Source organism: Sparus aurata, chromosome 8, assembly GCF_900880675.1.
Source record: "Sparus aurata chromosome 8, fSpaAur1.1, whole genome shotgun sequence".
NCBI classification, from domain to species: Eukaryota; Metazoa; Chordata; class Actinopteri; order Spariformes; family Sparidae; genus Sparus; species Sparus aurata.
In genome coordinates, this window is record NC_044194.1 from 5,261,632 (window position 1) to 5,288,149 (window position 26,518).

The 26,518-nt window shown below is 43.8% G+C and overlaps 1 protein-coding gene across 2 annotated transcripts in view; it reads left to right on the forward strand.

The window, feature by feature from the left end:
* The window catches only part of b4galnt4a (beta-1,4-N-acetyl-galactosaminyl transferase 4a), a 147,073-nt gene that overhangs the window by 111,089 nt on the left and 9,466 nt on the right, over positions 1-26,518 (forward strand). For both annotated transcript variants that reach the window (XM_030425349.1, XM_030425350.1), the window contains exons 8-11: positions 9,079-9,157; positions 22,032-22,098; positions 24,889-25,053; positions 25,358-25,467. In XM_030425349.1, the coding sequence (XP_030281209.1) occupies positions 9,079-9,157; positions 22,032-22,098; positions 24,889-25,053; positions 25,358-25,467 (421 nt within the window). The remainder of the gene's footprint in view (positions 1-9,078; positions 9,158-22,031; positions 22,099-24,888; positions 25,054-25,357; positions 25,468-26,518) is intronic.

The window sequence follows — 26,518 nt, forward strand, 5'->3', positions numbered from 1 at the left end:
GAAATTAAAAATGGCTGCTGCTGACCTTTGGCTGTGGCGTGGTGAGGAGGAAAAAGGCAGAAGAGGATTCCAAGGTTATCTGGGGCACCACAGCTGGCATTTTGAAGGAGCAGCTTTCACATCACAAGACTGCTGGAAGTGACATTTACGCCCCAATCCTCCACAGACACGTGGGCGTTGATGTGTGTTCCTTCTTTTTTCTCCGTGAGCGTTCAAGGCCTTTCGCTCTTCTCATAACTTCTCCTTTTCTTCCTTCTCATTCCCGTGCTTTTTTCACACTCCCATGTGTTTTCTGTATGCATGACTTACCAGAAAAAAGAAAATAACAAAGGCGGATAATAGTAGGAAGGAAAGAGTTAACTGTGCCTTTCCGAGGCAACAATGAGGGGAAACCTAGTGGAGAATGACCAGTTATTTCACTATGGGATCTCTCAGTATCTATAATTGAATCATTTAAGCACTGCTGGCTATTAGCTAGTGCGGAGACTCAAGCGTTGAGAGAGAGGAAAGTGTAGTTCTCGGGCTCATGGCATCATAGGAATACTGATTGAGCGCAGAGACGAGCTAAGTGTTGCACCTGCTCTGCAGCGAGCGCCTACACTGTCTACATGATATGTATGCATTGACTTACATGTGAATGAATGTCTGTTTCTATCTTTTGTGTGCATGCATTACCTGATTGTGTTCAACTGTGAATACCAACCTTGATGCAAACCTCCCCCCGCTCAAGGTAATTGGCTGATACACTGAAGCTGTTTGCCGGCGAGCTGCAATGACTTCGCTGTCCCACTTTCCTCCCGCAGGCCTTCACTCTGCCATCTGTTCCTATGAGTGATGGGCGCCCGCCGAGACGCAAATCCATGTTTCAGTGTGTGTAGTGGCTTAAGTTTAATGTCTCGTGGGGCGCTGATGCGCATCTCTTGAGCTGTGAAAAGGCCACGATAGAGGACGTCTTATTGGCAGTAACGCCTGACTACGACCAAGCGGTAACGTCAGGCAGCCTCTGGCCAAACATGATTAGAGACAGTAACGAAGATGGATGGTCAGCTCAGTCTGAGGAAACACAGAAATCAAATTAAGAGCAGCTGGGGAACGGATATGTAAGCTCTTTGAAGAGTGACTCTGTGAATATTCAGGACGTATCGTAGATGTCAAGAGGAGAGATTAGTTGTTTGGTGAGGACATGTCATCGGCCCGTCAACATGCACACAGGAAGCAATTGATCTGAATCAAAAGATAATCCTTTCTTATTTTCAACAAATCGCTTTGTTGTACCTTTTGCAGGACTTGTCGGTTGCTGTTGTTGCTCTCCTGCTGAGGCAGAGACAGCAAGAGCAGCAGTGGTCGAGTGAAGGAGAGAGTGAGCAATGTTATCCAAAGGAAACCCTTAACAGTATATTAATCTGAACATACTTGTGTATACTTGTAGCCAGAGTTATCGTCAGTGCACTTCAAGTATGCTAATGATTAGCTAACCTACGTTTGCTCTTCGGGAGCACAAATCTTGTACTAAGTATATTTCAGTTGTAATTAAATTGTAGAAAAGCACAATTTGAAGTGTAGTATTTCTATGTGCTAAAGTGGCACAACTTCAAGTATACTTTGTACACAGTATATGTGTGTATGTACTAATATACATGCTTTATTAGTTAACAACAATATACTTCAGCTACCACATGAAGTATTTTTGAATTAGTATATTGGTTTTTAGTACATTGAGTTTGAACTTAATGACATCTATTTTTTTTAAAATATATACCTTACATTAAGTACAAAAATTAGAGGTATACATGTGCTTTTTTCTGTACCTAAAATATATTTTATTATAATTGGGTAATATTTTAGATAAAAACACCCACACGTCCGCGCCAACACTCCAGATTTTGTGTAACTTCCAGAAAACTGACATTCACCCCTTCTTTTTGACTGGCCAGGTGTGCGTGGGTGAGACAGTAAGCACTTCTCTCTCTCGAGCTCTCTTCTTGTAATGCTCCACTGTTTCTGTCACTTTTAGTGTGCGACACTATAAATGCCTTCCAGGAGAGACTGTCCGGGAGCGTGGGCTGTTATCTCCGTATTCAAATGATTATCTCAGCCTTTTCGCCCCGCCTGCATGTATCCCGCTTTTTAACGCCTTTAACCATGCTTGTCTTTCAACATGCTAACGAATTTTGTCAGCACAGTGATAAATGGGCTCGATGTTGAGTGTCTGCGCTCAAGGATACACAACAATACTTGTCAGTCGTCGCTGAAAGAAAAATGTTGCTCGCCTTTTCCCCGTAATTCTCGTGAAGAGTTGTGCAACTCCTACATTCCTCCTGGAGATGAATTCTCAGCTTGTACTTGACATTATGTAACAATTATACTTTGCTGTGATGAAAGGAGCATATGTTTTCTCTGCCCTTCAGCGTAGCACAAATACAAAAAAACCCTGGGAGAGAAAGGCATTGTGAGATACTATAAATTCTTTCTTCCCATGTCCACGCATTCAAGCCGGTAGGAGAATGAGAAGGAGTGTTAATATGAAATCAAAGTGAGACAGGGGTGAAGTGGAGGCGAGGAGAAGAATAAAAGCATTGTAGATAGTAATGCTATAAAGCCATATTAGATAAATACATATGGGGGAATTCGGACGCAGAAGATAGAGGGAGAAGAGACGCCGCGAGAGGCGTCGGGGAGAAGCGACGGACGAGATACAGGAGGAGAGAGGGAAGAGGAGACAGGGGGGGATGAAGGGAGAGAGGAGGGGGTCGAGGGGATGGAAGAAAGAGGATTTATTGAGGCTGCAGGGAAGAGCAGCGTGATAGCTCTCTGATGGATTAGAGGAACGCATGAGAAATGGAGTGGAGTGCGGAGATAGAGAGCGAGAGGGGAGAAGAGTGAAGTTTGCGCATCTCCTTGGGGCAGCTCTAAACACAGGTATCATTAATGTAGTTGAGAGGGGAGCATTCGCCGAGCATGGTCTTTTTTTTTACTTTCATATTTAAGGGCCACCTGTGGGTGTTAGAGAGAGAGAGAGAGAGGGTGACAGTCAGATAGCAGTAATGAGTTGCTGGAAAAAAGAGAGGAGATGCTGGAAAATGAGGAAGTTGCTGTAGCTGGCGGTGCAGTTGAGGTGAGATGAAGGATGAATGAGAGCAATCAAAGGGTGGTGTCTTCATTTCACCTCGGCTCTGCTACCTGCAAACATCGCCAAAGGATGCAAAGAGAAAACATTTTGAAGTTATATTATTGTAAAAAAAAAATTATTATTAAATAAGCTTTTCTATTCTTTTTTTGTTTTGTTTTTTCAAAATAACCAGAAAAAAGGAGGTCCCCTCTTAGATTGTGGAGAAGTGTAGTGCCCTGTTGGGAATATTGACGTGTTTGTGTGTGTGTTTGTGTGTTTGTATTGCTATGCTTGTGTGGACCCACCCTTGATATCCCACCTTTCTTGTGAGGACAGTTTTACTTGTGAGGACATTTTGCCTCGTCCTCACAAATAAAATGGTAAGATGAGCTGTGTGTGTGTGTGTGTGTGTGTGTGTGTGTGTGTGTGTGTGTGTGCGGGCTCTTGTATATTTCTTTGGACAAACAGTTTTTCTTTGAGGTGCTTCTGAAAGGAGTTTGTCTCTCAGCAGGAATAAAGAGAACGCTCTCTATATGTTCACACCGGATGAATATTTCATACTCAGAACCCGGCGGGGATGATACTCTGAATATTTTGGTCCAGCAGTCCCATCTTGTGTTATCCAGCCCAGTCGAGCTCCTTTGTCTGTCTTCTATCCATTCGGCCCAATGAAGGGAAACTGGAAACAAAGACTCCAATTAGTCAGGCAATTAGACTCTTGTTTTGTGTCCTCTGCTCATCCTCTGAGTCACACGCTAATAGCTATTCTTTCCTCTTCCCATCTCTCATTTGCCCTTCACTTGTTCTTTTATGTTTTTTTTTCTTCCTTCTCTTCTCGTCTGGCATGGCTGTTCTGTATGAAATCACGTCCCGCTGATATTCGCTGTAATGTATTTTTCCTTTCAAGACACAGAAAGCATTTATAATTCCCTCTCTGTTTCTGCTGTTCATTTGCTATTTATCGCTCCTCCTTCATCTTTCTTTCCGCCTGTCCCTCTGTCTCTTCATCTCTTTCAACCGGAGCCCGCCTCGCCATCCATCACGAGGACTGGTGTGACCGGAGAGCACACACACACACACACACACACACACACACACACACACACACACTGACAGACTCATCCAAGCTGCAAAAACACCTCCACCCCTCCCACTTCGTGCACCTTTGTTTGTCTCGCTCTTTTATTTCTGCAGACTCTCAATTTAATATAATACTTCATTTTTTTTAAGAAAGTAGAGAGCTTGAACAAAAAAGTCGTTCATCTTTTCTCGTGCGTTTCTCATCATCTCTTTATTTAGATCCATCCTGATTTCATTTTCTGAGTGTCTGTCTTCGCACCAAAATTGAAAAACAAAAACAAAGACGCAAAAGAAATTATTCAAAGCTTAAAAGAGGAAATCACTATCAGCAGATAACTGCAGGCTGCAGGCTCCCGCAGGACTCAATACATGTCTCACCTACGCAGTGGGACTGAATTTACATGAAGCAAAAATGAAACAGCGACTGAATCGGCATGCAGAATTACTTCAAATCACAAAGAGAATAAATAATAATGTGACTAGGACTAGATGTCCCGCTTTCTCCATGTATTTATCCGTCTCTGTTTCTCAGTGTGGTATGATGCTTTTGTTTGTCTGGATCTTGCTCAGTAATAGTTGATTGGCCTGTTATCTGTGGCTTTGGAGCCAATCTTCATATTGGCTGAGCTGCTTCTGCTGCTGCTTCTGCTGCTGCTGCTGAAGTTTAAACTCTTTGAGCGTATTGGTTTTTTGAATTTCTGAGCATGGCGAGGGGCTAGAAGAAAATGATTCTCACATTTTGACAGACGATAGTAAGTTGAGAGTTTTCTGGGTATATTTGTTCTGATTTATGTTATTCTTACACGTGAATTTTTTATTCTGATTTTTTTTACATCACATGAAAAATAAGAACAAGCACGTAGATGCAATAGAGTGTAACAAATGAGAGTACGAGAGGTCAAGGAAGGTGCAAGACAAAGAAGAAACAGTAAGTAAACAGTAAGAAATTCTGGCATATTGATTGAGGCACAATGCAACAGTACAGTACAATTAGTTTGACACCTCTCCCTCCGAATTTGTTCAACAAAGGCTCCCCAGATCTTTGTTTCAGCCTCGTTTTCAAACACTGTGGCGGCAGACTGCAATCCTCTCAGCTCTGACATTAGATTATTCCACAGATGGAGCTGGATTACAGGCTGAAATTGACAATCTAATAAAGGGTCAGGAAATGTACTAATATATCCTAAAACCCATCTACAGTCGTCCGCTCGGGGACGGGAAGTCAATGAACCACAAAGACTACTGCGGAATATCACTTTGACTTTATGATGTTCAAAGAAAGATGTGACGTGTCAGTTTATGATTGAACAGGGAACAGTGATAAAGTCTTATAAATGCCTGTTACGTGTCTGATAGTAATATTTTTGTTGTCATTTATACTTTATATCCCAAGACGACGTGTTGCTGTCGGTTCTTCTCTCGTCAGCGATAATTCTGATGACTGAATTTCCCCACGTATCCATCACATTAATTAAAATCTCATCCGGTTGAATCTAATGTAATGTCTCTTTTAAATCTGTGTTGTCTAAGTCGAATTCCAAAAAGATATTGTGACTGCCTTCGCCATGTTTGAATCACAGAAAGGGGCGAAGCAGGCTGCCAAGAACCGAAAGAGGCACTTAGGTTTCGCTGAGTGCCGTTTCAGCAGCTGCACAGAAGAGGTGTTCCCTATTCATGAGAGAGTGACCTTAGCGCACTGTCAACGCTCTCCAGCACCTGCGATGATTTATTGGTTACAGAACGCTGGGCAGCCGGATGGTGCGGCCGCGTTTGTGCACAGGGCAACACGTGATCGTCGCACCTTCAGCCTTTGTCCTTCACTTCCAACTCGGGTCAAACAGGGCATAAACATTCACACACACACAAGAACAAACGCTGCAAAATACTGTGAGTGTACCGTACAGTACAACTTTAAATCAGGAAACAATACAGAGGCTGTTGTGTCTGGTAGTGTTGAGACAATTAGTGACAACGTGTTTTCGAGGATTGAAAAGTTGCTCGTGCTTATCCGTACCAACCTTGGCCTCCGAGTTGATGTCGAGGGTTTTCTTGAAAAAAGAGATGTAAAGATTGTTTTTAATTCATGAGGAAATCCCAAAGTTTTACTTCCAAACTTTTGTAGTTGGGATTTTTTTAGAAGTTTGGCCCTTAGAGCTAAATTTTATCATCTTAGTTATTCTTTGTGTGTGCTCTGTGGTGCACTGTTGCCTCAAAGTAAGAAGATCCTGTGTTTGAAAACCTGCTGGGGCTTGAAAAATGAAGAAGAACCTTTCATTTTTTTAGACATTCAAATGTCAACTAGTTTTAACTTTGCTGCAACCAAATTAAGATTCTGTGGCGTATCAACAAGTTTCATCATATATAGAAGGTATTTGGTCGTGCATTAAAAAAATTCAGTGCTGCAGGCTCTTGCAAAACCCCCATGTTAAGTTTTTTATTAATTTGAAATTTCTTGAAAATTATTATTTTAATTCAGTCATGAGAAAGTGTTAATATTTATGGCAGAAATATAAAGAAAATGAAAGACGTTATATTACTTCGATGCTTCTTTTTTTTTAATTAGCTAATGTATCATACTTTTCATTAACTTTGATGTCACATTCAGTGGTTTTATTCCACAAGTAGATATTTGCTTTGTGATTACGTTTTAAAGCCTCTGGAAAGTTACAGCTTGTAATCGTTTGTAAACTATTGATGTCATCTTGTTCCCTGTTTTTAGACAAAATGTCACTAAAATATACTTTGTTTACTGGCATCATCACCAAGCAGCATCAAAAAACCATTAAGCAAGTCTGGGCTAATCCCAGCTAAAACAGGTCGTAATTAAGTAAGTAAGTATTTTAAGGGCGCAGTCATAATTTACTTTCAGGCAGTTTGATTTGTTAGTGAGGTCATGGAGCTGCACTCTGTTGGAAAACGCCTCGGAGAAGAAGCCTTGTACAAATGGAAAAGTTGATCTTTCAAGTTTGGCTGAGTTTGATGTCATAAATTAGTCAGACAAGTTTGGAATTGTAAAACAAAATATGTCATGTAAGATACAACAATTGTCATTACAACCTGTAACTTGCCGAAGTTGACGATTTGAATAAGAAATACCAGGAGGTAGAGAGAACAGATATACTTCATATTAAAGCGTGCAGTGAACAGCTTTTATAGATCCTCCTCTGCACTCCTGCCTCGTTTAGTTCTTTGTTTTGTCTCCTTCTATCTGGCAGCTGCTTCCTTAGAAGAGCCCAAGATCAATAGTTTGAAGGTAGTAAATATGAATTTCCATTGGGGAGGATTTGTTAGTGATTTTTACCTTTTTCTCCATTTTCTTCCAATTTCGAATGACCGCTAATAAAAGAAGTGTGATGATTCAACTGATAGAATACGAGTTGTCTCGGGGGCTTCTTGACTGAGGCGGGTGGGGGCGCCCTTTAAATACCACAGATGAATGTAGAATAAAAATGCAGATTTTAATACCAAAATACCATCCTTTGTCCAAAAAAGCTTGTAGGCACCCTGAATTTTAATAACCATTCAGGTTTCCTCTCAAAGGAGACAGTTCTTTTGCATTTTCTCTTCAGGTTTTGAACTTCACAGCAACAACATGTTGTCACCTTGGGCTGTGGAAAATTGTTTAATTTGCATTTCTTACTTGTCATTGTTTGAATGAATCGATTTTTAAACTGCGCATTCTCTCCAAAACAAGCATAACATCCTGCAAATAACAACAACAAAAAAAACCTTGGTTCTGTTTGCTTGCTTGTCTGTTGTTTTCATGTTATCCCCTGTTTTTTTTTTTTTTTTTTTGCGAGGCTATTTTCAATGCAGAACACTGCCTTCATCAAAGAGGATGAGCTTGTGTTTGTTTCAGGAAACAAACAGGAGACAGGAGAGAGAAAGGCAGCCGTCACAAGGAGAGAAAAGAGAGCTCGGAAAATGGGAAAAAATAACAAAAGGCAAAGAAACTGAAGGGAAGAGCGAGCGAGCGAGCCGGTACATATCTCTGTGAATCAGAGCACATGAATATGGAGGAGCTAAATAGTTCAGAGTAGCAAATGTTTCCCAAATTACCAGGCTGCGGCAAACAGAATCAGCATCATCTTGTTCACAGGCGTCGAAACATTCTTTACCGTTTCATCCTCATAAGTATAGCTCGCCGTGGACGTTTGTTATCCACACAACATGCAAATACGTGGTTTTATTCACTGCCTAACGGTGTTTGTGTGTATTCAGCGATGACTCTGTGTGTGTGTGTGTTTTGAGAGCTAATGACGTGTGAAGCAGTGCCTCTCATTCAGCAGCAGATGCTGGCCTATTATCTCAGATGTGTTTTTGATAAGAATAAAGTGTCGCAGCTTGGAGTGTGTGTTTCGTCAGCGCAGGGGGGGATGACATGCAGACCTTTTCTTCTTCTTCTTGCTCTAACCCAGGAGTCTCCGAGAAATACTGGAGCCTGTATAAGTGTAAAATGTTGATTTATCTGGAGCATTGATTTTCCTCCTCGCAGCCTCTGAAGGAGTGTTTTATTCAGGACCTCAGCCTGATAATACGGCTCGCTGCTGTCTCCTCTGCCATCTTCTCCTGTAGCCCCAAGTTATATTCTACGCTGATTACCCTGTTTATGCTCATTCCACATTTATGACTATTATCTGCTTTTAAAGTCTGTTTACCTTACTTTGCTGCAGTCTGATTAAATCATGTTGTACTTTTATCTGTTTAGCAACCCAAAATTTTAATTCTGGTATGTTTTCCACACAGCAATAGTCAGTATATTTGCAGTGCGGGTCGCTGAAAGAGATGCTAAGGTTGAAGTAGCCGCAGTGGCTTATTATAGAAACAATCTTTTTCTTTTTCACCAGTGTCAAATATCTAACAATAGCCCTCTCTATTTCCCCCCTCAGCCTAATCTCATCCAGACAGTACTACTTTGAGATCCTCCACAAGCAGGATGACAAGGGCTCGGATCACGTGGAGGTCGGGGTAAGTGGACCCCATCGACATCATGAGAGCGCACTTCCTCTATGCCTTAATCTATTTTCCTCTCCCCGGTCATTTTCACTTCATCTTCATCTTGCTGACTCTCGCCGTATAAAAAATGATTTCACCTGTCTGGAGAAAGCTTTCAACTTTAATTACGACCGTTTGCATTTAGTTTTTATTCGTGCCCACAATCATTATGAATAGTCGACAGAGGTCTGGAAAAGCGAAACCAGTGCCGAAGTGACTTAAATCTTCATTCTTTCAAACGACCAGCAGGGGGCGACTCCACTGGTTGCAAAAGAAAGTATGTCTATTAACATCTGGTGAATGGACAGCCAATGGAAACTAGCCATTCAGACAACTTTGGTGCACTTACATTTGTTTGTCCCTCCTTAGAAACAAGGACTAAAGTCAAAGTCAGATTGTATAGAAGTCTATGAAAAAATGACCCTACTTCTCAGTGGATTTATTACCTCAGTAAACAGTTTCCTAATGAGTTTATGGTCTCAATCGCTAGTTTCAAGTCTTCTTCAATACAGCAAGATGTTTATTTAGTAAATTATGGTTCCATTTAGCTTGAAATAGACAATACAGCAGGGGAAGCTTAGGGTGTGGCTACCTTATGAGTGGCAAGTCGCTACCATAGTGTGTCCTCCTCCATGACATCATCCTTAGTTCCACCCTGTTGTTCACATAATGGTCACACTTGGCTTCAAAAAACAAGATGGCAAAGGGCATAAGGCCACAACCCAGGCTTCACAACCCAACAGGTGACGTCATGTTGGGTTAACAACATTGATTAACTGTGCAAGAGTGAAGGCTGAACATTATTTAGCAATGTCCTCCTGTTTCCATTCCCCCGTCTGATCACATCTGTATGCAATAAATGCCTTTCCCGATGTCATGCTGGCTTTGGTCTTTCAGAGCAGCTCATTTAAAGTCTCTCATCTATTGTACATCCATCCTCACTCCATTCCTCTGCCATCACTCTCCTCCTCAATCTTAAGCTCCCACAGCACCTCTAATTTCTTTTTTTTCTACCCTCTCTGTATCTTTGTTCTGTACTTCTTAGTCTCTAACTTTCTGTTTACCCTCTCTGCTCGCTTCGACTCGGCTCTGCACCACTCCTCTCTCTCTGTAGTGGTGTGCAGCACCTCAGGCAAAGCTCAGAGATGAGTGGGGCTTAATTTCGATATGAAGTTTCAAACGAGAGCCCACACGCCTCGTGTGAGCCTGTGCTGCGAGTGGGAGGGCAGATGATAAAAAAGAGATCACTGGCGTGTGTGTATGGGATGAATCGCTTAAGAAGCCCCGGGTTATCGCCATCCTGGTGACCATCATCATCAGCAGAGCAGCAGCGGCGGTACAGCAGGAGTTGCTCTCGTCTTTCACAAAAACTTCAGCGTCTGTTTTTCACCCTCCAGGTTAATGATTTTTTTATGTTCCCTGCAAAGTCTTTCTGAATGCCTCTGGCTATGTTTCCTTACCTATCGTTCTTGTTAGTTTCTTCCTGCGTCTTAATAAACTTAACTCCCTGAGCTTCGGCCACAGTTTTCCATCCCTGCTGTAGTCTCGGGCCTCTCAAGCCCGCAGTCTGTTTGGTGCTGTTTGGTTCAGACTGTCTTCTCCGAGCACAGTTTTTTTTTTTTAAGCGACGAGCTGACAGAGTGATTTGAAGAGCACCATGCTGAACTGTGCTAGCTCTGTGGTGCCGGGAGGATCACACATGAAACTGATGAGATGTGGGCGGCGGACTGTGTGTGTGATGTGTGTGTGTGTGTGTGTGTGTGTGTGTTGGAGAGAGAAGATGGCTTGGATCTACTTTACAACCACGCCATACTGGCGCTCGGGCCTCCAGTCTGATCATTGTAAATTGGCTCAATCTGCTGGTATCCTCGGCGCTGGTTTTACACAGGCTGTATGAAACGTCCGATTAGAGGTCTCCCAAGCGCCGTGCTGTTGCTGTGGGATGTTGTGGGCCGTTGATGTGGGTTGTGTTATGAATATTCTGCTGATGATGTTCGAGCGTGACTAATAAATTACAGCCTGTGACATCCACATCCCAGCAGACGAAATACCCTCGCCTTTATTTGGAGAGCCCCCGGACAGGACAAACAGACTGGGGTTGGTGAGATACGACGCAGTAAAAGAGGAGACGATGCGCCGTTAATCTGCTGCCGGTGTGGAGGGCGCGGTCCTGGGGGCGAGACGGTGTAAACCATCGCAGGTGTTTGTACCTTATTTCAATGAGACGACTGTGTTTGCGGAGGTCTCATAAAATTGAGCAGCTCGTTATAATGCCGTGTCGTTCTGATGTTGATTTTAACGTCGTCATCAACACTGAGGATTAAATGTTCCTGAATAAATGTTTCTTTCTGCCGGTGAATACACTAAACATACAAGTACAAGTACAAACATCAGTTGAGGAAAACACAACAACCTTTAAACACAGCACGGTCGTGTCATCACTGTGTAAGTTCATACAGCAAAAGTGTTAGCAAACAACCTGATTACACACCAAGCAGACAGGAAGCAACATCCTTCTGATGAATGGAACTCCAATATTTATTTTTCCTTTTAGCTTTTTTTTTAGGTTCCCACCATCTCCTGAGGAAAACATTTGGCTTCTGTGGCTGCTAAGGGTCCATCCACATGGAAACACTTTTGTGTAAACGCACGTTTTACATCGTTTTGGCCGATCATCCACATCGATCCTGTAAACACACTTTTTTGAAACCTGGTCTCATGTTGTAAAAATTTGAAAACGCCGCCCTTGCGTTCTCAAGTGGACAGCGGATCCGCACACTTTGCGTATCGATGACACCATCGCCCCACCCCTTGAAGTCTAGCCTTCGACCTCTTAACCCAGCGACGTCTCATAACAACAACAACAACAATGGCGGACTACATGCTTGTGTTCAAGCTGCAGAAGATATTGAGCCGTACTCACCTTGCAGTCGACCTCATTATCGGTCCACACAAACGATTCTGGTTTCCTTGCACTAGCTATTTTCATCTTCTTCTTCTTGAGTTCGGTTTCTCCGTCTACTGTCTGTTTGTATACATTGTGCAAGCCACCTATAGGCCTGGAATATGAACTAAAGCGTGTTGAGCCGCTTACAATAGATCCGTTTGGATGCAGATATTCTTGAAACGATGCCGAGGAAGACAGGGGAAAAAAAGATTGTTTTGGTACGTGTGGATGTGGCCTAAATGTCCACAGCTAGTCTGAGTTCATCCTCAGACTTCTCACTAGAAATAGCGTGACAGTATTCTCCGTCTCCTGGATGAAGTTCCCGTTTGTGTCCTTCCACTCAAACCTGACCTCCACTCCTCGTAAGACTTTGTCGTTCTCTGCACTTCATCGGATGAAGTCTTCCCTCCGATCGTCTCATATTCCAGTGGATGAGTTTACAATGGATTTTTAAAAAGCGTGGTGGGTCTAATAGAGACGCTGAAGGCTACCTTGTGTGTCTGTGAGATAACGTGGTTACTCTGCAGACAACGGGAGGTTGTGTTGACCATAACGCGGGAGAATCGGTCATTCTAAATTGGAAGAAAATGGGGGAAACTGTTAAAAAATACTAACGCTGAAATTCCGATTTACTACCTTCTAGCTATTGATCTTTTGGTCTCTTAATCAGATCTGAGGAAGCAGCTGCCAAAAAGAAGGAGGCAAAACAAAGAACTACACGAGGCAGGAGTGCAGAGGAGGATGTATAAAATCTGTGCACCGCAGGCTTTAATCCGTAATATATCTGTTCTCTCTACTTCCTGGTTTTTCTCATTCAAATCATCAACTTCCTTGCAGACTTTCCGAGTCACCCAGAGAAAACTCTTCATGTGATTATGTCTGCCAGGGAATCAAGGTCATGTTGAAATCCGTCTCTCTCTCTTTTTTTTTCCCCTCTCCCCCTCCTTCTCCCTTCCACCGACTACTCATGAGGCCATCAAAATAGGTTTGTACTTGTAGAAACAATTTAATGAAGCGCATAAAAGTCATGCAGCAAATCAAGGTTGTGTGTGGGAATGTGTGTGTGTGTGTGTGTGTGTGTGTGAGTGTGTGTGCACCATGCTGTCTTAGGAAGGGGCCCCTGTGTGTGATTTAACAGCCGAATACATTTCACACCTTGACAAAAATAGCAGATTTACCGTGACCGGCCCACAACAGCATTAGCCCTGGGCTCACATAAATCTGCAGAAACCCGGGCACTCATTTGTTAAAGAGCAGATAGCTTGGATCCACCGCTTCTTCTTCTGTGTTCAGTGCCAGTCTGTGATTGCACGGTCAAAAGGTGCGCCGTTCTTCTGGGAATACATTTGTTTACCGGCGCTTCGTTCCTAAAGTAAATATCAGATAGCGCAGTCTGAAACTTACCTTTTGGCAAGAAAAATAAGAAAGAGAACCTTTTGTTTTCTCTGTGTTGGCCCGCCTTTACCACCGTGTGAAGGAATTAAGAGGAGAGAATGGCTGCAGGGCGGGCAGAACATAAACAGGAAACAGGAAGAGACAGGTGAGGAATACGCCGTGCCTTCCCCGAGGGGATGGAAACAAACCGTAGGCCGGTGAATGAGGAGATTGTCGAGTCGTTAGGACGCGTAGGCAAGTCACTAAACCTGCACTCTGACTGAACCTTTCCATTACTACGCTCTACCTCAGTGGTTTCTTTTCTTCAATTAACTCCAAATAAACTCTCTTTAGAGTGATGACTGCTTTTTTTTTTTTAAATGGATTACAGCGGGTGAAAGGAGGCTCAGTGAGCGGCCGTTTCATTAACTTTCCCTTAAATGTCATCTGGACGTCGGTCGGTGAAACACAGGACCTTTTCCCACATTGGTCTAATGGAAAACGTCTCCTGCTGGCCCACGTGACGGAGCGAGAGAAAAAAAAAGAGGCGAGAGTTGGCTATTAAACAGCGTGATTGAGAGGAGAAGGGAGTGAAGGGAAAGAGGAGAAGAAAGTCACGCCTTAATTAGCAATGGCAAGTTTATGGAGAGCCAGGGGTGTGGGATTTAAATGCATGGTTTTAATGACCCTGTTTTATCACTCCTGCCAGGCCAAGCTTCAAACTGCCCACCAATTAATACACACTCTGACTCACACCCCTTCCATCCACCGCAACCCTGCAGACTTCACCACACACACACACACACACACACACACACGCATGCAAACACACACAAACACACAGAGGCCTCTGCACATCTGCTTCACGCCGTCCCTCCACGATGTAAATCAGTAGTGCTCCGTGCGACCTCGAGCCAGCTGTTAAAGTATGTTGTGTGTGTCGTATTACTCGGAATAATTCAGATGTTTTTTTTTTACCACTTCAACACCTTAAGGTGCGGATGTAGTTCAGCAGCTCTCAGACATACGAAGTCTGTTTTTTTTTTTTCAGTTCAGGGTTTCTCACTCCGTAATGTGTTTTTCTTTCCGCTTTGAACTTCTTCAGCTCACTTTTGTGTTATTTCTTCATCATTACCATACAAATGTTTGCGTTTCTCCCTCTATAAGTTACTTTTGGGATGTTTTAAGATCCCACATTACACTTTGGTGCTGTTTTCTTGCAATTTTTGGGGGGCCAGGTGGGTTGATGAACAGGTACAAAGGTTCTATCCACAATGCTAGCTGGAAACTTACCACTACATTTGACATTTTTAGGGCATTTAGTATCCATTTGTCCAAAGATTTGTCCATGCAAGGTGCCAACTGCTCATCAGGAGCAATCTGGGGTTCAGTATCTTGCTCAAAGACACTTCAACATGCAGCTAGCCGGGATATGAACCAGCGACCTTCCGATTACTAGACGACCCGCTCTACCTTCTGAGCTACAGCCACCCCACTGTAATTCTCAGATAAAGATCTGATAAAGCCCCCACATTTGGAGGGAGTGTTTCAGAAGATCTGGCAACCTCTTTTTAATCTGAATGAAAAGTTAAGATGGTTTAACAGGCGAACTATGTCTTAATGTCACGTGTTGGTATTCTATAACTTGTTCGTGTCATCACCAATATTGTTTTGTTTTTATTTGAATGTCTGTATGATTGTTGTAGCAAATGAGTGCCGTCTCTCAAACCGGAGAAACTTTTTCCTGCCACGTTCCCTCTCAACCTGTAGAGGGCAGCATCAGTGCCGGTCGTGTCATCGCCCCGGCTCTCCCCCCCACCACGCTGCGTGAGGTTAATTAACAGTGCAAGACACGGACACGAATCCTCAATGGGAAATCGCTTCTCATCATAATCGCGAAGATCTCATCACATAACTGGATATTATTCTCATTCATGTTGCTCGTGTTGGTGAAACCACTGGCTGAACACACTTGGAGCCCCGCAGGGATTTGGAGCTGATGTTCGTATCTCTCTGTCTGCCTTTCATGCCGGCGCTTTTTTCTTGTCATCATGCAGATTTGATCAGACACTTCCCAAAGAGCACCGGCCCACACATGACATACCAGTTTAACATAAAAAAAAAGGGGAAAGCTACGTAGTTTCCCTGCACCCACAACCATTGTGTCCTCGTCGTGTTGACTGTCACTTGCTTACATTCATGTATCTCTTATCCTGTCTTACGGGGTGCGGCTATAGACCAGAGAAGCTGGGTGTTATCTATGAAAAAGTAGTCGGTTCAGCTTTAATAGCCTTTAGCTCGTGGCTACAACCAGAGTGGTTTCCACGCTCGTTGAACTTTTGGGATTCATATTTCAGTTCCATAAGTTTTCAAGCAGTTTGAGTTTACGGGGTGAAAACATGCAGGCACGCTGGCGTTAGCAGAAGCGGGTCATGCTGAAAGTATCCCGCGAATGCATTTCATCATCGAAATCTTTTTAATCTGGCATCCGCAGCGTTAATTCTATCGTATAAAATCAATTTTCACATGTTCTGTCGGCTCTGCTTCCGTCACGCTCACTCTAAAATCACCAAGTTTGTTGCCTCTGATTTATCTGTATTTGTATTCAGGTCAGGTTTGTTATCCTCCGCGGTCTCTCTTTTTTTCCAGTAGGCATTATGTCGACGGTAGTACCTGCGTGTCCTTGTCATAAGTTTTTTTTGATTCATGTGGCCTCAGAATAAAAGCGCAAAGGGATTTTAGGAGGTGTGCGCAGACACCCTGTCACCAGTTTGACTTGATTTGGATCTAGTGAGAGTGTTAGTGTGACTAACCGGTTGCGCCTCGGAGCACAGAGGGCATCGCTGTAGACGCGCCGACTACAACGCGCCAGTAATTGCTATGGATATTGGGCTCATTTGTCTTTCTGAAATGTCTGGACTGGGAAGCTTTGGCTAATGTATAATTCAACACAGAAAAATCAAACACCCCGTCTCCGTATCCACCTCCTCATCTTCCTCTGAATATTGTTCCTCGGTCCCCGGGCGAGACATGATATGACATGAAAAACAAGCCACTGTTTTCATGTCAGTGTGACAGCGAATGGAGACCGGCATTTATCCTCTAGCATGTAACAGTTTATTTCTGTTTGGTTGTCAATTTAAATAAGAGCATAATCAGTCAGGAGCTTTATGTCCTTGTTTCCTCGTTGTTGTGTTTGGTTATTTTTTCTTTCTTTTTGGTCAGGTGCTTTTTTTTTTGGGGCTCGTCTTCGCCGTCTGCCTCCTTGTCAACTTTCGTTGTATGAAGTCTCTACAACAGTATCAGCGAGGCATCAAAACACGAACGGTCTTTTGTGTATACGGCGCTTGGTTTTGGGGAGGAGTCTCTTCAGAGCCTGTCAGAAGTCTCTCCTTGATGCTCCGCTGCCAGCCGGCTGTCAGTGGGCAGCACCGTGGCTCCACGCTGCACACTTTCCATTCCTGCCAACGGGAACATTTTTTTTGTTTCTCTTCCCACCAAAGCTGTCATAAGCTTCTCTTGCTTTCCATTTTCTTGTCACCGCCTGTCAGCTCCCATATTTTGTCCCTTTCTTCAGGAAACAAATGTATCTTTATTTAAAATATCGGTCCCAAACACTGAGTTGAATAAACGTCTATATCTGACAAAAGCATTTTGTGGTAAAATATTATTACTTTGTGCTGATTGTTCAGTAAAAAACAACCAAAAAAACTGATTTAATTTTCACAGCCTGGGATGAAAAGAGTGCTAGAATAGTGTACTGCGGCTTCAAAGAAATATTACTCAAGTTAAAGTAGTTGAATAAAAATCAAAAGTAAAAGATGTCACATGAAAAGCAGATGATGAACAAAAAAAGTCACAAAAAAAGTTAAAGAACAACTGCAGGTCCTTAAGTCCCAACAAACAATTCGTCCCTTCAGACGTCATGTTGCAGCTTGTGCATGCAGCTAACTCACATTCCTTACTATAATACATAATAATAATCCAATAAGTAAGTATATACATCACGACAGATGCAACAAGCCAACTCGAGCTGCAGAAAAGTAAATAAGCTGTCTCTTCCAATGTCGTTCTCAGCAGAGTGAAACATTACCGAAGCAGACAGCTTGAAGATGTAAACTCTGCAGCAGCTGCAGCCGCAAAAACACAAATTAAAACAAATCCAGGACACACTGGATTCTATTTATTGCTCTGTTGCACCCTTAACCAGTCCACTCAGCCTCTCTGGACCCACTACAACCAACATTTGTGAGCTGAAATAGGCTCTGCAGTCCCACCTGTAACACTGTGGACCTGTCAGAAACAGCAGTGGCTCCTCTGTGAAGGCAGGAGTCACTGCTGCAGGATCCATGTATGTTAAGCACTCAGCCAATTGGATTTGGGTCACTTAGCGCGCCTGCTACATGGTGCATTAAATCATTGATTAATTAAGGCAGATGCATTGCTTTTTTAAACTGTTCCGAGGTACAGTAAGGGGGGAAACATTAGCCACGGTGGCTGCTGCTCACATCATGCTGCTGAGACAAAGACGCCAACAATTAAAGGTTATAAATGTGAGCTCTCATTAGCTTGTTAGCTGTCACTTTGCATTCTTTGCACTTAAACTACGAGACGTAATTCTTGGCTTGTTAGCAACGCGTCATTATCAATGAGGTCACAGTTTCTATGGCCCAACAGTTGTCTGGCAACAGACGCACAAAGAAAAGCCAACAGGAGAATTTATTCTGCCTTCCCTTCAAACCCAAAATTAGTGATCGCACAGTGAATGTTGGGGGAAGGAAAACTTATTATTAATTCTCCTGGCAATAGTGAGAGCTGTGTCCATTTCCCTCACCTCAGTAACAACTTCCACTCTATTTGTATCCTGTGATTGTTTTGTACCTTGGCTGTGAAGTAGTGGTCTCGATATTAAGTGGACTGAATGTGAACTCTCCTAACTGCCGCGCTCACAGATATACATCACGGTTGTGTTGTTTGTAAAATTGTTTTGACACTGGAGCGGATGGAGTCTGTGCACCTATTTACCTCTCAAGCTAAACCAGCTTTAATTACAAAGACACATTTGTTGGCCCCAATAATAACGGCAAGTAACTGATTACCTTGATCTTGCACAAATTGTGAATGTCGTTGCCCCGCCGCCTCCACGCGGTGCAGCGCGTGACCTGCATACACTTCATAAAAGTGCATCGAAGCAGCTGCTTGTTTTAAGAAACAACAGTTTTGCCGGGTTTTGTTGGATTTTTCAACCAAAGGTGGCAACGAAACAAAGGTGGGAGAACTCTGGCAAACTCTGCAACACTCTCAACTCCAAGCCCCAAAGCGTTTTGGGGGGATGTGGAAAAAGTTTTCTCTCACTCTCTTGTGTGTCCTTGTCTTTTTTTTTTCCATTTTCTCCATCAGCTCCCTTTAAATAAATCATGACTCTGAATAGTTAACAAAGGACGCAAAGGTACCAAACAAATAAGCCTTCCTGAGATTAAAGTGAACACTCTGCTATCTCTATCTGTCTGACCTCAGCTCATTTCTTAAGATCCTTTATGTCACAGCCAGACTTTTTGATGGGCAGGGGCGAAAAGAAGGGCACGTTTTGGCTCCCAAGAGGGCACTTTAGCACGTCTTTTGGCTCCCAAGAGGGCACTTTAGCACGTCTTTTGGCTCCAAAGAGGGCACTTTAGGGCGTGTTTTGGCTCCAAGGAGGGCACTTTAGCGTGTTTTGGCTCCCAAGAGGGCACTTCAGCGCGTGTTTGGGCAATTTAGCACGTGTTTTGGCTCCCAAGAGGGCACTTTAGCGCACGTTTTGGCTCCCAAGAAGGCACTTTAGCGCACGTTTTGGCTCCCAGGATGACACTTAAGTGCGCGTTTTCCAACAATTTGGCCCCCCCCCCTTGTGCACATCACTGGTCACAGCTCAGCATGGATCATCAATCAATCAATAAATCAGTCAGTCAAGTTACATTTGGTTGCTCAACCTCATTCACTGCAGCTGAAGACGAAGTTTTCATTTTAACAGAAAGGTAATTTAAAAATGTAAAAAGTAAGATGAGTTAGTGATGAATTTGTTGAGGACTATTTTCACTTTGTCATGGTGTGAAGGGACATGTGCTTTCGGACCACAATGGCGGCTGAATAGCCAAAGTCACCTGTCACGGCCTTCAAACGTGACTCATCCCACAGTGACCTTGATTGCTGTCAGACATTATCCAGCTGGTCCTGCTCTAAAATAAATCACCGTGACTGTAAAGAGGTTGCTGTTCTAGATTGGCTGTACGAGTTCACCCAACCTGCCCTGTATGAATAAAAGTGAAATGAAGGAAAAAAAAAAACAAAACATTGTAATCCCGACCTCTTCCTGCCTTTATCCCTCAGACACCTGTTGTCAGGCTTGTTAACATCTGTCTTGTTCCGCTTTCCACTCTGCCACTGACTTCTCTCTGTTTACCACTCCACCAATTTGGGCTCAAAGCCAGGTGTGTGTGAGGAACACACAGTGAAAGAGAGAGGAACAAAGATAGAGAGCACTCAGTAAACCTTTCTCAACAAATGGACAACAGCTGGACAGCCTTTGTCCAGTCGAATGTTGGACAAAGGCTTCAAGGACACATCTTTTTTCCTCCTCTCTGCCCCCGCGGTATCCACTCATCATTTATTAGGAGATCGTGTATTGGAAGGCCTTGATATTCCAATAAGAGCAATTAGATGCCGCCGACAAACAATTATATATTCCCTTGAAAACTCAGGCGTGTGGCAGCACTAAATGGAAGTGTTTACTTACTGTTAATCTTATTGGGAGCTCAAATCTGAATTGATTTTTTTTCTTTTCACGTAAACGGGGAAAAGGTCAGTCGGTTTCATTACGTCTGCACCTCTTATGTGTCACACTAACAAAACAGCTTCATATCAATAGTGCCCGAGGCTTCGGAGCCGCCAATTGAATTGAAGGGAACAAACAAACACAGCAGCAGCAGCAGCTAGCAGCAGCTAGCAGTGAGCTCTCTCGGAGGCAGTAAAGCCCCTAATCATTGAGGGAGGAGAAAAACAACCTGTGCGTGATGGAAGCGGAGGCAGACTACCTGTGTTTGCTACTGAAAATACTGCATGTGTGTCGCTCCAGCTGGGCATCAGAGCGACTCCCGCTTTTTTGGCCAGCTGAATGAAAACAATATGAAAAGCTCGTATGTCACCGGGTGGTCGGGCGCATGATGAAACGTGATGAAACAACCCTGCCGGCCGCCCGTTGCCATTTTGCTCTGCGATTGGTACTTTTTATTATTTCCCCCCTCGGATATTGATTTTCTTTCCTCTCCGGTGAACTTGTGGGGCCAGCGAGCAGGCCTCCGCGTCTCCCCGCTGCTTCCTGTCAACGCTATTTCACAGCGGACGCGCCCATAAACACAGAGTACACACACCCGCATTCACACACACACAACGAATACTGTGTGTACATTCAAGGTGCAAACCATGCAAACGCTTTTTTAAATACACGCCCAGTCATTCTCTCCTTTTGAGGAATTAGTCAGAGGATCTATGAGGCCAGGGGAGGAACTAAACTTCTGAAGTTACAGCTCACATGTGGCCTCCACTTTTATGTCCGTCCTTTAGTCGGGCTGTGACAGCCTGCTGACATGACCTTGAGTACAATCACCGCGCGGTAATGACACAACGCTGAAGCCTTGGGTGGCCCGCTGAGCCGCCCTCCGCTGCCGCTCAGCAGGATGTCGCACTGTGTCCTTGTTTGTTGTTCCTTTCGTACGTGCACTTGTTTGGCTGCGTGCGCGTCTGTGTTAACGTGTGTGAAGGCGTAGCATACAATACAGATATGATATCAGAACATTTGCCTGCGTTGGGTGGTTTTGCATATCGGCAATCGGTGTCGCAATCAGCGGATGACGAAACGCAGATTGCGACAGAATCTTAACACAGTGAATGTGAGCATGTGTGTTGTGCATACACATGTGGAGGCATTTGCATGAGCCCGAGGAGGCTGTTTATATTTGTATTCTCCACCCCGAGGGCTGGAAAATGACCTGTCTCCTGCGATTATATCCGCGGTAACCAGAAGTGACGTGGTAATTGTGAAATCTATTTAAAAGAATTGTAGCTTCTCCCTCTCCCCGCTCTCTTTATACCTCTCTCCATCCTTGTGTCTGTTTTCAGGTCATTAGTGGATCTTCCTGTTTACACCTCCCCGTTACAGATCCCGCGGCTCTCTTTCTCGCTCGGCTCGCAGTCTGTTTTCTAAAAAAAAAAAAGAAAAAATGTTCTGCTGATTTCCCCCCTTCCTTCCTCACATGTCTCGCTGTCTGTCCATGCGCCACACATTCCCCCTCCCCTGTTTCCTCTTCTCTTCCTCTGGTTAAGTGTGTTTATACAAAAACCCCCAGCATCCCATCGATCCTGCGATGCTGCTCGGATCGATAACACAAAGAGTGTCACAGTTGAATCCGCAAACAGTGATGGACGACTTCTGCTCACCTCACACTTCCTACATGTCGGCATTTAAAGTCTTCTCCTTCTTTTCGCTCGCAGTGGCGTCCGTTCCTCCCTGGTCTGAAGTACGAAGTGATCGACTCAGCCTACATCTCCCTGTACACAGGTAAGTGCCGCTCCCGCCTGATGATACGTTGCACAGAAAGCTTTCTCTGTCATCTTGTCATCTTGAAAACATAATAAATGTCATGATGGCATTCAAGATGAACGTTAAACTTTCTTTCCCTTTCCTGTTTCTAGCCGTTCTGCTTAGATAAGAGCTCGCCAAATAGAGGGAGGAAATGATGCTATAAAAAAACAGCTTCATTAGTCTGGCCTTGTATCGATCAGCGGTTTAATGTCACAGAATCAGCCTTATTTGAACCGAGGCGTGCTTCTCGCTTGTCCCTCAGACAAACTCGCGATCGACATTTTCCCCCTCGTGTTATTGTTTTTTTTCTTAGCGGCTGCAGATTGTGGCTTTGACAGCACAGCATGTCTATATCCGTGTGAGGAAAAGAGAAGATACAAGATCTAATAGTTGCTCTATTTTCTTCTCCATAGGAGCCATTTGTAGCAGAGATAAGAGCACGAGCCTCCTGAGTAGATGTCTAACCTCAGTAAGCTCCCAGAATAGCAGCGCGTCACGGTATCGTTAACAAGGGAAAATGCCGGCTGCACAGAAAATGATGTGTTGTCATTTTTGGGCCGAGCTGCCGCGGGTTTTTTTCTGCGCGACGTATGCCTTCTTGATTATGAACGGCTACGTCAAGGAAAGAAGGAGGCCCTCTCTTGCCGTATATGAGGTCACGTTCTTGGATTGAAGCGTTACCATCTCCTCATCTGTCTCCCTCCACCCATCCATCCCTACTCCTCCCTGCCTGTCACGCTCTCAGCAACTCGGCTCTCTCAGATCTGTAGCCAGAGGCGCAGAGATGGGTGGCAGAGCAGGAAACCAGGGTCAAAGGGTTCAAATACTGAAACATGTATGCTCGTGTAAAGATGAGAGAAATAACTTCTCAGTCTGTCTCTGGAAAACCAGGAAAGACTTCGCCAAACCTGGAGAGTGAATTTGTTCTGTGGGATGTTTTCTGACTTTTGATTTTTAAACAAACATGATGATAATTTATGATGTGATAATTCCCCCGAGTGCATCGAAAAACATTTTCATTTGCAGGGCGTTCACTTCACGTCCAAAGTGTTGTTTTTTTTTCTTCTTCTCATGACTTCAAGATAAATACAGCTCTTCATTGGTGTGATCACAATCAGTGAGAATCCACATCAAAGGGCAACCCAGATGGTGGCTGTTAATGAATTTTACACCATCACACACACACACACACACACACACACACACACACACACACACTTTGACATTTACTACAGAGAACAGGAAATTCAATCAACAGCATGGACGAGGCCTCTGTATCTGTTGCAAACCGAAATAGTGCCATACTTTATTGTAATCAAGCTACATCGGTGCAACATGCTAGAAATTAATAAAAGAAAAGAGAAGGAGAGTTAAATTGTTTTGTTTGTTTGCTTGTTTTGAGGATTTGTAGTAGAAGATAATTAGTCACGATTCCTTAAATGCATGATTCAATTTCACTTTTGATTTTAAGGTCACAAAACTATTTAATTATCTATTTTAATTTCTTTTCAGCACCGACAGCTCTGCTAAAAGTAGACGCTAGCTGTGTCTCAGTTCAGGGTCTGCCTCCTCTGAGGGACTCGACCTTTGAGGTCTTAGAGGGCGAGTCCTTCGGAGAGACCTTGTTAACCTCGTCAGCTGTTGTTAAATGGGACGGTCTAGCCTTTGTAGCATTTCCTGGTTGCGTCTGCAGATGTTTTGGCCTTACGTCATGATTTCTGCCGCCCAGGCCCGCGAAAGTGACGATCTACGCCGCGCGATGTCGCCATTTTCTCTCTTTCTTTCTTCTTTTTCGGGCGCGCAAAGAATCTTGGGATATGTGAGGCCACCAAGGATCGTAGCGCTGCATCCTCCAAAAACAGGGAAAAGAAGGAGCATGTGGAGGAGCCTTCATGCTGCGTTGTGACGTTATTGGCCTTGAAATGCTCCTCCGAAGGATGCAGACCCTGAATTGAGACTCAGCATTAGACTTTCTGCCCTAACAACTGTCGTTTACAATTTTTATGAGGTGCACTTGAACGCACCATGACATATCCTTTGCCGTACGAGGCGACATAGATTTCAGACAGAACACCATTTAGCACTCTGTTTCAATCCTGCACTTGGCTGTCCAAATTGGTTTGAATTGGCTGATTTTGCTCCATTTTCAATTTGATATGAAAATCGTGACGCCCCCAGAAGTCTTTGTGATCAACAGATGTCTTGTTCTTTGAAAGAGAGGGAGTCGCTCTCTCTTGGCGTGGTCTTTGCACACAGACACACACAACAACACACACACCAGATCTGAGCGCTCCACCCCTCCTGGGTATAAAAATGATGCTGACCACCCTGTTAATTATAAAGCATTTCTCCCATCAGGCCTCGGCTCCTGACATGCCATTAATCACACGTGCTCTCTCCTCCCTCCCTGCTATCGATCGGTATAATTATGACTCGGCTCTGCTCTGTTTTTGTTTTCGTCCGACTTTTTGTTCTCATCCTCTTACCTTCAGCTTCTGCCTCTTGCTCTCCTCCTCTTCCTCCTCTTCCTTTGTTTCCTTCCCCTCTGCCTCTCTTTTTCTGTCCCCTCATTCTTCACCTCTGCACGGACGGTAAAAAGATTTACGAGGGCCCCGGCAAGAAATAATGTGCATTAATGTTCCGCTTCCTAACCTCAGATGTGTCTGTTATTAAGATAATAAAAACAGGGAATCTAATAATGATCCATTTCCTCCGCCTCACTCTCTTACAACCATGCCTGTGTTTTTTTTTGTTTGTTTTTTTCAGACGAGTCCAATCTGAAGATGAACAGCGTGGATCACGTACCCCAGACCTTGGCCAGTCACATCCGTCTCCCGGAGGTGTCTCCGCCTCAGAGTCTGGAGGGAGGCGGCAGCGTGCAGCACGGAGCGGATATGCTGAAGCCGGACCCCAGGGACACCTTCTACAGCAGTAAATCTGCCAGTCATCATTTCCAGACTGTCCCCTTTTCCTGTCCTCATCTCTGCTACCCTGCTATCATTTTCTCTGACTGACTGATTGACCGTCTGACTCAGGTTGTCACTTTAGCTGCATTCAGACGTGTCGTTTCTAGCTGGCTGTCTGGGCTCCATATTCCATATTATCTTCCTGGGTTTCCCTCTTGGCCCGATCATCTCCCAGCTTTCAGACTCCCGTGTTTATTTAAAGCTGAACTCTCGTATTTGTTCGTACCCGACCTCAAATATTTATTTTCTCCGTCTCCTCCTTCCCTCAGCTCCTATGATCGACCCCTCCCGACTGGAAAACGTTCTTCCGGCGTGCCTCTACTCTCCAACATACGTAGTCAAAGACTTTCCCATCGCCAGATACCAGGGCCTGCAGTTTGTAAGTCACCTTTAACATCACCTTCCCGCTGGATCGCAAAAAAAAAACATCCACTGAGGGTGTGTGATGATGCTTATGTGTGTGTGAGAGTGAGATTAGTAACACTTTCTACGAAGGTCGTATCTATAATGCATTATAAACACACTGATCAGACAATAAACTGCACTTAACGGGCTTATGATGCTCTGTCTGATTCGATTAAACTGTGCGGTTGTGTGTTTTTTGAAGAATAAAGGAATCATCAGGGCTTTGATATTCACTGTGCTTTATTTTTGTATCACAGTCACTGATCATAGTCCTAATTATTATCGTGTTATTGTATCATACAGTTGCTAATAGCCTCACGCAGCTGTCACTTTACTTAAAGCTCACAAAAGTCACGTGAGATTTGCGGAGCGATGTTATTGCATTAGATTTATGATTAAAAAAGGAGCGAGCTCAGTTTATTATAGGGGCTCTTTAGATAAAGATACAGGAAGACTTTTAAATCACAAGAAAACTCTTTAAAACTATCAAGCGTTTAGTTGTTTTAGAGGCCTAACAGAACCGTGGCATGATAAATAATCCATTTTAATAGTTTGAAAGGAGGTTTCTCGTGATTTTTATGTAGAATTTATAATCTGCTGTAATATATTGGAGCAGTTCTCTGTGTGTCTTGAAAGCTGGCTGAAGACTCGGGACTGGAGGAAGAAGAATGCTGGCGATTGATTTGCATTGTTGAGATGTGAAACCGTCGAACTTGTTTATTTCTGTTGTCCTCCTTGTAAAGATATCTAGTTAAACACGTTGGTTCGACCTGTCCGACGTTTCTGCTGTGCTCAGTTCTAGTACCGTGTTGATCTGTTGGCGTCTTTGATATCTACACAACAGCAACATCTCGGACCGATTGTTAGTTTGTGTTAAACTCAAGCTGTCGTTCTCTTTAGTTTGTGGCCCATCAGGTGAATTAGATCTCCAGCCTAACGTTTGAAATAGCATTATTAAAAAGACAGTTACAGTTAGTGTGTGAAGTAGGGAGCTTAACGTAACACATTTTGTCCACAGCTTACAA